Raw genomic sequence first — 13550 nt, 5'->3', positions numbered from 1 at the left:
CTCCTCTCTCTATATATTTTTTCAGAGCAACTCAGGGTCTTTGAAATCCACTGGATTTACCCGTTCTCAGTGGCTACCAGATATTTATTTAGTACTAGTCTAATTTGGGACCTCTGCACACAAAACAATCAACCACAGATGATTCTCCAGAAGGCGGACACAGACCTTCAAAGTGATGGGAGTTGCCTATTGTTTAATCCATGAGCTAATGAGAAATGTTTCAAAAGTTTATTTTTGTAGTTCTTCCTAAGTAAAGTGATGTCTTCCACTTCTGAAATGTGTGTAGGTGACCAAGGTACAGTTTAGTGCAATATGGCTAAAATATCCTCAGTTAAAAAAAAATGTCACAGTACCTTTCATGGGCTTCCGTAAGTGGAAGAGCCAGGAACCTTTTGTGCTTTGGCATTTATAAAATCAGCCAATGTGAAAGGATTATGTTTCTTAAATGTGAATTCTTAGAAAGAGAAAAGAGTGATAAAGGTAGTTCTATTTTCCCTTCTCCTTTAGGGTACCAGAACTACAACAGACAAGCCTTTGAGGAAGTGTTTCTGACTGCCTTTCTGAAATTATGGTTATTAAAGAATTTTTACTCTTCTTGCTTTTAAAGGCATTTAGCACAGCCTGCAGTAAAAGTACATACAGTAAAGACTAAAAATGCATCAAGACACAAAAAGGCAAAAAGCTAGTAGTAAAAACAGAAAAGAAATAGTTTATATATTATAAAAGAAGAAGAATGAATAGAAAGCCTGAACTCTTAAGAGAAGTTACTTAATTAAACAATAAAATTTACCAACTTGACCATTTTTAACCATGCAGTTCAATAATGCTAAGTGCATTCACAGTGTTATGTAGATAAGTGCTCATTCCTCCCCTTCCCCAACCCCCAGGGATAGCAGCTCTACTTTCTGTCTGCAGGAATTGAGGACCAGGCACCTCAGAGAAGTGGAATCATGTAGTATTTGGCTTTTTGTGACTGGTTTATTTACTTGACAGACTATCATCAAGGTTCATATGATACTAATACTAATACTTAGAGCTCCTGAGTTCGGCAGCTACCCATAGTTGGGATGTTTTATTGTTTGGGCTTATCGAATATTTACTTCTAACAGAATAGAACATAAGTATTCCAGGATTGCATTTAGTTTGGGTCAGTAATTTCCCAAATCAGCTGCTTCGAGATGAACCTCCAGATAACTGAATGATTAAGCTTTTCAAATACTGTTTAGTAGTGTCTTGGTAAGCTAGTATTTGAATGCCAAAACAGAAGTGTTCCTTCTGACAGCCATTGACTCATAGGTTCAAAGGACTGTCCTCCAAATGTAAAGTAGGGCAACACTGTTAACGTAATAGAGGCAAGATGACATGGGCCTTACAGATACAAAAGTTGTTCAGTTATTTAGATAAATTAAAAGCAAGCAGTTAGTATACAAGTCATTTAAATTGTGAACCTCCTAAGGCTCCTGGATGGCTCAGTCGATTGTTCCCATTTCTTGATTTCGGCTCCGGTCTTGATCTCAGGCTTGTGAGATGGAGCCCCACATTCAGCAGGGAATCAACTTGAGATTCTCTTTCCCTCTGCCTCTTCCCCTTCCCCTGTGCATGTGCGTTCTATCTCTCTCTCTCTAATAAATAAATAAAATCTTTAAAAAAAAAGTAGAAATTAAACTGTGAACATCCTTCCTACTCTGATTATGAAGGGGCTTTTTCTAATTCCCACAGTTGTCATGAAAGTGAATTCCATTTTCAACCCCAAATTCTCTCAAAAGCCAGGAAAAATATATTTTCCAACTCTTCAATTATTCACTTTTGTTCCAAGTTAATCAGGCCTGGAGACATTAGATTATTTTAATATTTTAAAACTATTTCCAAATGACCATATGATTGTAGTTTAGTATAATAGGTGTTCTAAGAGAGAACCAGATGAAGTTTTATAGCTATGAATAAAATTTGTTTCTTAGTGTGGAAAAATGACAAGTTTGTAAAACTATTGAAATATTTATTTTTTTCTTTAAAAAAATTGTAGAATTATCATTCTTGTAGATTTTATCCCAAGGCCTTTGGAATTAGAACTGGGTCTCTATGCCCATTTTGATTGTTGCACTTATCCAAAAATAGAGTTCATTCTGTTCTTGCAAACGAGATGTTTACAAATGGATGACATGTGCCCACTGTTCAGAAGGCCATCAGTTCTTCAGGTCTGCTGTTCACTTTAATAGAGGGGGTATTTCCTACTTCAGTAATCTCCTACTGCCTTTATATTAGTTTAGCATTCAAGGATGACTTTTGCATTTACTTTTTTTTTTTAGAAGCATTATACAAATTTCGTCTTTTTCTCTAAAATTGTTCATGTATTTTTACATTATTCTACTGATTTTACATTATTCTACTGAAAATGAGGTAAGAATTATAAAATGAATAAAAGCATGTAGCAAAGAGTATTTCTGTGAAGTAATATTACAAAATTAATATCAGTATCATGCCGAAAAGATTGTCTTTGTTTCAACTTATATGGATGTACATTTCCGTGCATTTAATCCAATTGTGTAAAAATGATGTGATGTAAAATGTGTTTTTAAGATGGCCTATTTTCTTGAGAACTCAAGCTATATTGAGTATCCAGTATTCTTCATTTGGGGAACTCACTTTCCTGCAGTAGAAACAAGAGTAGAACTTGAAAACATAAAATCTTACCACGTAATGGGGAGCAAAGGATAAACAAATGAGTGAATATAATAACAAAACATATGAGATACCAAACATCTCTTCATAGTTGTAAAGAGATACTCTGGAGAAAACAGGTAGAAAGTGCTGGGCCACTGGCAGGCATGGAGAGAGGAAACAGCATGAGGTACGAAGTGGAGAACCTGAGGTCGGCTCCCAGCTGAAGGAAATGCACCCTCATTTCCTTACTGTGACCATGAGGATAATTCTTCACAAAGCATTTTTATTAGCAAGACTAAATTTAGCGTTGGTAGATGGTAGGCATCCCGTAAGTGATAACTCTGAAGACCATGGAGGTTACTCAGGTAATAATACCTCAAGAAAGATGTCAAGAGATGCTGTTCATACTGAAGGGGTAAAACATGCTTCCTTTGGGCATGTTGTCACACACTATCATGCTCATTTGTCTTCAAGTAGAATCTGAGGTCTCTTCTTTAAGTCACCTTTAATCTGTGTGTGGATGTTTTGTCAACACATCTGAGAACAGAAACACTTTGACACAGAGATGCTTAGTCCTTATTTATGTTCTACTCCAGGCAAGTTCCTTCCACTGAAAATCCACGCTGTCTCTGGTTTTTCCTCCTGCCTTATCAGCTGACGTATAGAAATAATAGTGATGATATAATACTGTTTTCCTACAAAGTCATCTTCAGAATTTGATTATTCCTCACTTTGTTTTAACCAAAATGACTATTGGTCTCACAAGAAGTATTTTACCCAAAGTAAATACCAAGTATTTAACCCAAAAAGATAATAGTACTTTATAATTTACGATTTCTATAGAATTGGTTCCTACATTTCTACAAGGTTGGAATTATTATTAGTATCCCACCTTTACATGCAGGAAGTCTGGGTCTCAGAAGCAGCACGATCAACAGACTCACAAAGCCAGCACCCTGTGCATCTCCGGACCCTGCTGGGGTGAAGCCAAGTGTGCATATGCTGCTCTAGCACCAAGTGATCTAAGGAATCAAAGGCATAGGAGTCCGCTTTTTAATTTGTCTAGTGTGAAATGCATGTTGTGTTATATGCCACGGATATACTCTGATTTGTAATTTGCCCCACCCCACTTTACAACCTAAATCTCTCCTTTTTTTGAGAAGTTTTGAAGAACTTAACAAATGCCATATATATTTTATTAGACATTTGATCTTACATAACTTTACAATATTCTCTTGCTCTAATCATTATCATCATCATATGCAAACCTTCGTTTTGTTGTCTTCACTTTTTTCTTCTCATTCATTCATGAAATATTTATTGAGCAAAGATTGACACATGATTCTTGGCTATCATATTCTATTTGACCATTCAAAAAGGTTAGCCAGACATGGATCTTGTCTTTAAGAAGTGTATAGTTAGCAATCCGAGAGGTAAAACTGAACTGAGCCCTTTTTTCCCCTCTAAGCACATAGAAATTCTGCATTTAAAAAAGAAAGTCTTAAATATATAGGGAAGCCTAAAAGGAGGGAAAAAAATGAAAAACAATAAAAAATAAATAAAATAAAAAAACAGGTGCAAGAAGAGGGAATTCACAGCCAGAGTGGTTTAACTTGGAGCTAAAGCTATATAGTTGGCCCATTGACTAGTGAATGTAGGTAAATACCTTAGGGATGGATATTAGAACACAAATGGCAACAAGAGATAAGAACCAAGAATATAACTCCAGCAAGGCTGGGCCTGAAATGGAGCCTCTTGCATAAAACCATGGCTCTGCAATGATTTCATTTTCTCCTAACACGGACAGTAAAACTCAACGTGCCAGCCAGCCCAGGGACATGACAGGGAAGCTGAAAGAAATAAGAAACAAGCCTATATCACATCAAATGTGGAGTCTAAATTTAAACTACACAAGTCTTGCAAAAAGCATTTAAGCTTAGAAATTAGCATAAAAACTGGTCCAAAACAAGTGAAATGCTTATACCCCTGACAGTTATGAATGCTGAAACTTCCTATAGAGTCCCTTCCACAGGGCAGTGCCCCTGGGACTCAGCCAGGCCAAACAGTACATGTTAGGCATGCAGATTAGCATCCCAAAAAGTTAAACAAACAAAAGAATCTGAAAGAAACTTGGAAATAGACATGTTAAAAGTACTTAGAGATATAATAAGACATAATTTAGAAAACAAAGATACAATAGCTAGAAAGTAAGGAATACCTTATGGAAAATAAGAGAGATCTGAAAATAAAACTAAATAGAGTATTTCTAGGCACCTAGACATGAAAAATATTGTCATTAAAACACTGTAGACATTAAACATATTAGACACAGAAAAAAATATATATATAGTTAGAAAGAGATCTGAGAAAATCACCTAGAATATAGTACAGAGAGATAAATGATAGAACTTTGAAAGGAAGGTTGATGTGAAAGACCTAGCAAGAAGGTACAATGTGCTGCTGACAGGAGTTCAAAAAGAAAGAATAACAGGGATGGGATGGGGGTGATACTTGAAGAAATAATGTGTAAGGACATTTCAGAACCGAACAAATACCTGTGCCTTCAAATCAAATAGGTATATTAGGTCCTGAGCAGGAGAAAAAGATTATTCTGCACTCAGGTACTTCAGAATGAAACTGCAGACATCAAATAAACAGGGAATTTGGGGTAAGCTACCGAAGAGAAAAATGCAGGTTACCTGTAAAAGAATGACAACTAGACTAACAAGAACTTTCCCATAAGCAGCTATGAAGGCCCACTGTATTGGAACAGTCTCTTCAAAGTACTGAAGGCAATTATCTATCAAGCTGCAGATCGATAACTTTGTAAAGAATGAAGGTAAAAAGATTTTCAGACAAATCAAGACTGAAAGACTTGAGCTTTCAGTGACTGACCACTGTTGAAAGAATTATGTAAACATATTCTTTAATATGTAAGACATCGAACCCAGAAGTATGGAGTAAAATACAAGAAACAATGGGGACTGAAGAAACACATGGATACTGTGACAGATGAGATGTATGGGTATGAAGAGAGAAGGGCTGATTTCAGGGAAGATGTGAAAACAGATATTTAAATTCTAAAGAGCTCTAACAAGGAGAACTAGAAGCAGTAGACCAAAGACATTCTATTTTTTTGTTTGCTTGTTTCTCATGGAAAAGCTTTTGATTAACTTTTGACTTTTAAATATGCAAATTTACAACTTGATAATTATTTAAAGAGTTAAAATGTAATCCAGAACTGGAGCAAAGAAGGGGATTTTTTAAAAGCTGAATTAAGCCAGTAAAAGGAAGGAAACTGGAAAGAAAGAAAGAAAGAAAGATAGAAAGAAAGAAAGAAAGAAAGAAAGAAAGAAAGAAAGAAAGAAAGAAAGAAAAGAAAGTTAAAATGGTAGAAAAATTCATTACCCTCAGTAATCATGATCAAGGAAAACAGATTAAACAGTTTTTAAAATACACAGACTCCTATTTTTTAAATCCAATTTTTTGCTGCTTATAAGAGACATGTGAAATATGATTATTTGGGAAATTTGAAAATAAAGGATTTTTTTTAAAAAAAAGGCATACCAGGCAAATTCTAAGGAAAGAGCAGAAGAAAGTAAGACAGGAAGGAAGAAAGGAAGAAAAAATTAATATCAGACAAAATTTTGAAGGCAAAAAAATACTAGGATTAAAGATGGTGTTAACTTAGTGATGGAAGGCTTACAGTAAATTGGTTGTAAAGATATGAAGAGACAAATCACCAAAGAAGAAACCCAAATGGTCCTAAAACATTTGAAAAATGTTCAGCCTACTGGTGTGAATGGAAATGCAAATAAAAGCACCAGTGGAGCTATCCTTTCAACCCCCATCAGCTGGCAACAAATTTTAAATTGGATAATGACAAGTACTGGTAGGGGTGTGGAATAAAAGGAAATTCTTATTTCTTACTGGTTGGGATGAAAGCAGCAGATGTGCACTGATCGGTGACTCAGCAATTCTGCTCTCATTCTGTATCCTAGATTAATGCACTAGGATGTTCCTTGGGCATCATTCGTAATAATAAGAGAAAACAATCCAAGTGGCCATCGGTAGTGGGATGGATAAGTAGGTGGTGATATATTCAAACAAATGAAACTTGCATCAGTGAAAATGAATTAATTTACAGTTACTTGTATTAAAATGGTTACATCTCAGAATTACAACATTGAATAAAAGTAAATTGCAGGAGGATGTGCATATCTTATTTTAAATTTACATAAAGCAGGTACTATATGCTGTTTTTATAGATACATTGATGTGGTATTAAAATACATACACCTGAGAGGAAAGGGTAGTTTCCCCAAAGTGGGCGGTTCCCTTCTTGAATGAAGATGGATGGGAACTGGGAGGAAGAGAGAGCAGAGCTTATCTCTGCCATGTTTAATTTTTGAAGATCTGAAATAAATATAACAAAAATACTAGCATTTATTTACATTTCAGATGCAGACACTCCTGCTATTATTCTGTGTGTATATGTGTTTAAAACATTTACATAATTAAAAGTATCTTCTCAGTTATGGAAGACAAAAGACATACAATAATAATGCAGAGAAAATGTTCCGTGTTCTGTTAATGGGCTTTATACAGGTGGCTTTCAGAGCTGAGATGAAAGGGATTTCTGACAATGAGGGGAACCTGAAAATGCATCCTGAGAGAGGCCCAGTATTGCTGTCCTACAGACTCCCACCTGCTATCAGTCACCCTTGGAAATATATCAACCACCATGACCTCTTTTTCTGTTTCTTTGGCCTTTATCAAGTCCAAAGTCCATTTCACTTACTAAATTCTGGCCATCATAAAGCAGTAGTTACCCAGGACCTCCCAAAAGATTTATTACTTTGAGAAAGGAAATCTTAAAAACTGACTGATGTTTTGCTTACTTCTCATGGAAAGAGACGATGACTTCTGTTATATAATGTAGTTTTTATGGAAACATTTGGGGGCACCCGGGTGGCTCAATCGGTTGAGCATCTGAATCTTGGTTTTGGCACAGGTCATGATCTCATGGGTTGTGGGATCGAGCCCTGGGTTGGGCTTTGTGCTCAGTGGGGGGGTCTGCTGGAAGATTCTCTCCCTCTGCCCCCTACCCCCCCCCACTAATATGCATGCTCGTTTGCACTCTCTCTCTCTCTCAAATAAATAAATCTTTCAAAACAAAAGAAAAAGAAACCAAATTTGGATTTGGTGGGAGGAAAGGATTAGTTGATTGTCCAAGTGGAAACATGCTTATATTGCCCCAAACTCCTGACAGTGGAAATATTGGGGTTCAAAGCAGAGAGCCAAGAAGGAATCCTTGAGACATCTTCAGTACAAAAAGGTGGTTTTATTAAAGCATAGGGACAGGATCTGTGGGCAGAAGGAGTTGCACCATGGTCATGAGGAGTGGCCTGTTATATACTTTCAAGTTGGGAGGGGGTTAGGGATGGCATAAGTCTCTAAGGAATTTTGGAGGGGAGATTTCCAGAACCTTGAGGGGGCTAGCTATTGTTTGGAAAATGTCACTTATTACCGTCTAATAAAACCTTCATTGTGAGATCCTTCAGATGTATATCAGTGGGCCATGTGCTTGGGGGATGATTACCAACATGTATCTTGGGGTGGGTAGAGATAAAGGAAGTTTCCAAAGGAATTTTTATATATTAAAGTAGACTTACAGGATCCTGGGGCTTCAGGATAATGTTAAGCTAAGATTGCCTTTTGCCCTTAACAAAGTATTAACATGGAGGCAGTTGACTCCCTAGAGGAATGTCACTTTGCCTGTTTCAAGGACTTGTCAGTGGGCTATAGGTAATAAGGAAATTTAAATTTTTCTTTTGCCTTTGTTTCCCACACTGCTTTTTCCCTTTATCAGAAATATTCTATTCAAGGTTCTCCAATTGCAAAATTTTGTTCAATTTCCTTTTTAAATGTGCTGCTGCAAATAGTTAATCATGTTTTATGACCTCTCTAAGGGGGGTCCCTATGGAAATAAAAGTGGCATCACTATCCTGTGTTCACAGCATCTAGTACAGTTTGTCAGAATACTAAGGGCTTGGGGACACCTGGGATGGCTCAGTGGTTGAGTGTCTGCCTTTGGCTCTGGGCGTGATCCCGGGGTTTCAGGATCGAGTCCCACATTAGGCTTCCCACAAGGAGCCTCCTTCTCCCTCTGCCTGTGTCTCTGCCTCTCTCTCTCTGTTTCTCATGAATAAGTAAATAAAATCTTAGAAAAAAAAGAATAGTAAAGGCTTAGTATCTCTAGCGGAAAAGGAACAGAAGTTTGCGGGCTTCCCCCCACATCATGGCAGCCTTTCTGCTCCGTGAATGATCTCACTATATAACACAACAATATCAGACATCATTACTCTTGACATAAAATGAAATAATGGCACCCTTTGAAAAAGTTTGGTTTCTGTGCTTCTGACACAGTGTTGCGGGGTACTAGGAAATAGCATGGCAGTGTTGGTCTAGAAGCAATTTACTAGTCAGTGTAAAAGGCATTTAACTTGTCTTTGGATACCTGTTTGCTCCATGTTGAAGCAAAAGGGAAACTCTGACTCAGATCCCTTATTAAGGTGCCTTGGGCCACCAGTCTGGGTTTGATAATGAGCCCTGTATTCTCAGATTTTTTTTTTTCATTTCCTTTGCAGAGAGAAGATGCATCAGTCTGCCATGTATGAACTATGCCAGGGGATGCACCAAATCAGCCTTCAGTTCGTTCGACTGCAGCTCACCTTTGAAGAGTACACTATAATGAAAGTTCTGCTGCTGCTAAGCACAAGTAAGATGATGTCCACTTGGGCACTTTTTATTGTCAGATAATCTTACCTCTTAGGAGATTAGCCTATTTACAGTGTTGGGTTGTTGGTATAAAAAAAAAATTGAGGAGATAGGATGCTTGGGTGGCTCAGGGTGTGATCCTAGTAGCTCACTAGTTTCAATTCTGGGATCGAGTCTCACATCGGGCTTCCTGCAGGGAGCCTGCTTCTCCCTCTACCTATGTCTCTGCCTCTATCTCTACGTCTCTCATGAGTAAATAAATAAAATCTTTTAAAAAAAATTCAGGAGATGGGAGAGAGGCTTTGGTCTTTGGTGAACTAAGTTACTTGGAGAACATGAGGCTTTGGGCAAAGAAAGAGCATATTCCTTTATTTCTTCATCCATCTGACCACTAAATACTTGTTAAGTATCTTATACATACGGTAGGATTAGGCAATTCATCTACTACAAGGGTGAATGAGGTGCAGGTTCTGCCCTCATGGAGTTTCACTATAAGATAAATTCAAAGATACTTTTAATATGTTGTTGAAAGGGATTATCCAATTAGGATAGAAGATAAAGAGTGTCCTGGTGGCTCAAAAAAGGGAAGAGCATGTTTGGTTCTGGGAGTCACGAAGGGATTCACAATGAAGCTGAATCTTGGGGAGCTTTGCAAGAGTTATAGATGGGATATGAGGTCTGAGATGGCATTCCTATCAAGGGACGCGATGTGAGGGAATGCGGGAAAGCATATCCAGACATTAGAATTTGTTTCTGGGAGAAGTGTTGTGCCCTTTAATTTTTTTTCTTATGTATGTATTCATTTAATTTTTCAAAGTGCACGGGATCCCTGGGTGGCGCAGCGGTTTGGCGCCTGCCTTTGGCCCAGGGCGCGATCCTGGAGACCCGGGATCGAATCCCACGTCGGGCTCCCGGTGCATGGAGCCTGCTTCTCCCTCTGCCTGTGTCTCTGCCTCTCTCTCTCACTGTGTTCCTATCATAAATAAATAAAAATTTAAAAAAAAAAATTTCAAAGTGCACAAGGTGATGTTGGGTTGGAGAGGAGTGGGGAATAAGGTTGGGATCGAGGTTGGGTGGGCCAGGATATTCAATGTCTGTTAAGACACTTGACCTTCACTGGGTGGGCAGAGGATTGCAGCACGGCAGGCTTTGAGTAGTGGGGTGACATGACCGAAGCTGTGTTTTATGCCTCTGTGAAAATGTACCTGGTATTAGACTGGATTAAATGGGAAAGAGAGGGAGAGGCAGAGAGGCAAAGATGGAGAATTTAGCTGGATTAGAAGCCCAGAGAACTGCTATGAGGCTTTTTGAAATAATGGCCATAATGATGGTGGTCAGTGGTATGATGGACAGGAACAAATGCATTCAAGGAACATGGCAAGACTGGCAACTGACGAGAAAAGGAAATAAACGGGTTGGGGTCAGAGGTGATAGGTTTTTGAGCACAGAGAAATGACTAGGATGGCAGTGTTACCATTAAAAGGAATATGTTAATGTTGCGACTTGGAGAAGATTTGGTGGGAGTTTTACAAAATGAGTTCCATTTTAGATGGGTTAATTTTCAGATGCATCCTGATAGGCCAGATGATGGGGAGAATTTGGGACTGGCACTCAGAAGACAGACCTGAGTATTGAGAAATAATCATGAAATTATGCCTATGGCAAACTGTCATCAAAACTAAAATGGTGAGTGGGGTTGCCAGGGCACAGAGAGACAAGGAACGGTCCAGTCGAGTACATGAGTGGAGGATGGCAGGGCTGAAGAGGCAGAGATGGGACTCCAGAGAGGCAGGGAAACTGGGAGCCAAGGGCTGTTTTCCAAAAGGGTCGTGCCCAACAGCAGAGCTTCCCGAGGAAAAGCTGAGAGCGCAGAAAGAAGCCTACTAGAGTTGACCATTAGACACCAGGCAGGTGCCAGATGGCCAGGGACTTGCAGATTGATGGGAAGCCTTTTTAGGCTCCTGGAACCAAGTGTGAGAGTAGAGCAGTTGATGACTTAAGGTGCCAGAGAGACAAGCCAGGACAGGACCAGCCCTGGCAAGGATGTTGAGCGCTTCTTCCTCGGGCAATGGCACAGACATTTTCAAACCAAGGGGAGGGAATTTGGGGAAGTTCACATCAGTCGAGACAAAGACAAGAATGATGGTAGGAGGCGGTACGGAGAAGAAATCTCCAAGCCAAGCCCTGTGGCCACTGAGGAAACAGAGAAACATTCTGGGTGCCAAGGATGCCGGGGCGAGAGCTTGACTTCAGAGGAGGAGAGTGGTTGAGTGACCATCTGGAAGCAGGAAAGAGAATCCAGGGCGTGCCCAGCCCTGCCCTCGGCTCACGAGCCAGGGGCAGTTCTCAGCGGAGTCATTTGGGGACAGCGGCACCGCCGGCCAAGGCCACAGGACTGAAGGGGTCGGAAGGCGTGTTATTTCCCGCAAAGGGGGACTGGGCCTGGGGAGGAGTCACCCTGAATCAAGGAGGGACAAGAGCGGGAGAGGAGCCGCCTTGGCGTGTGGAGGGCACCTGCCTCCCTGTGCTTAGCGCCTCGGTTTTCGCGGCGTGTGCCACGCATCCTCCGCATGCGGGCCCAGACGGCCCTGTGACCCTGGCAAGCCGACCTAAGCTAACGAAAAGGAGGGACACGGGCGTTTTTGTTCGGTGTCCTGTGTGAGTTCGAACTCGGGCCCTTCCCGCCAGCGTGGTCCCGGCTCCCCCCGCAGGAGGCCAGCAGGGGGCAGCCGGCAGCCTGGGCCAGGTGCGGCCCACTCGCAGCTGTGTTTTGTTTGGCCAGCACAGGTATTTTAGGTTGCTTTTGGCCTTTTGTCTTGTTTTATTTTCATTGAATTCGACTGCCCAAGGCAGGGCATGTTCCCTCCGGTTTGCCACAGGCCCTGCCGTGCCTCACTAATTGCACTCAGCCGAGGTCCGAGGTCCGAGGCCCGGCAGGCTTGTGTCCGCAGCCCTCGTCTACAGGCCCGGGAGCCAGGCTCTTTGTCCCTCCTCAGCTCTTCCTCAGGGTCTCTGATGCTCCTGATTTGTCCTTTGTGGAGTATGACCTTGGAAATAGAATCTTTAAATTCGGCGACAGTGATTTCATTCCCCTGTCCAAGCTATGTCATTACCCATCACTGCCTTGAAAAGTGTGTAAAGTATAGATCTAGATGTAGACAGATCCGATGGGTGATAGAACTGAAATGAAAAATGCGCGTGATACTGATTCTCTGTAAATTTTGACTGCTCAGTCTTAATTGGTGTCTTATCCTTTTACGCCATTTAATCAGCCTGTAATCAATCCTGATACCGTTTTGAAGCTACCCGATTTAATTTATTAGCTTCCAAATAGCTCGGTGTTTTCAATTCTGATTTTTGTAAGTGCAGGAAAAGCAAAATAAAAAGGCAGGAAAACATAAGAATTGTATGAGTTATAGAGCTGCAGGCTTTAGTAAGCTTATTTTGCTGATCTATGAGAGAATGTGTTAAAATTTTTCTTTAGGATGTTAAATGGCACATCTGATTCCAGTGTATCAAGAAAGTTTTTAGCAATGACACTGAGAGAATCTCATGTCCTTAATGCTTATGGAGAAAAACAGACAAACCTCTACCCTAGTTGTCTCTTTGCTCTTCTCCAGCCGATAGATTTTGGATAGTTTCCAGCAGCCCTGCTGCATTTAATAAGTAAATTCAGAAAATCTGGGCAAACCTCCAGAATTTGAGGTTTTGCTTAAATTCTCTTTATTTGTGGGTTTGTTTCAACTTCTAAAAAAATCTGGCTTGGAAATTGGTATAATATATTTTCAGTTACAGCAATAATATATAAGTAATATTTGACACAAGTCGTTTGTAATCTTGAGAATTTCTGATACAGGACTATCCATATGAAGATCTTTGATTATTCTTAGTAGATATATCAAATAGTAGTGAACTATAGTAGAGAAATTTATTCACCCCAGTCTAATTTTAAGTAAATTTTTAATGTATAGGATGATATCCCTAAATATCCATATTGAAAAGCAAAAGATGTACTCCATGATATTTTATAACTTAACAGAAATAAATATTAACCTGTGTGTAGACACTATTTGCAAAGTATTTGCAAACTTGCAGTTTCTTTCAGAAAG

General features: G+C 39.6%; 1 protein-coding gene across 4 annotated transcripts in view; it reads left to right on the top strand.

Moving 5' to 3' along the window:
• The window catches only part of NR3C2 (nuclear receptor subfamily 3 group C member 2), a 329868-nt gene that overhangs the window by 281623 nt on the left and 34695 nt on the right, over positions 1-13550 (top strand). For all 4 annotated transcript variants that reach the window (XM_072724792.1, XM_072724793.1, XM_072724791.1 and 1 more), the window contains exon 7: positions 9312-9442. In XM_072724792.1, the coding sequence (XP_072580893.1) occupies positions 9312-9442 (131 nt within the window). The remainder of the gene's footprint in view (positions 1-9311; positions 9443-13550) is intronic.

The sequence above is a fragment of the Vulpes vulpes genome, chromosome 10 (assembly GCF_048418805.1).
Source record: "Vulpes vulpes isolate BD-2025 chromosome 10, VulVul3, whole genome shotgun sequence".
Taxonomy (NCBI): domain Eukaryota; kingdom Metazoa; phylum Chordata; class Mammalia; order Carnivora; family Canidae; genus Vulpes; species Vulpes vulpes.
Note: the sequence above shows the minus strand (reverse complement) of the source record. Positions and strands in the feature narration are given on the sequence as shown.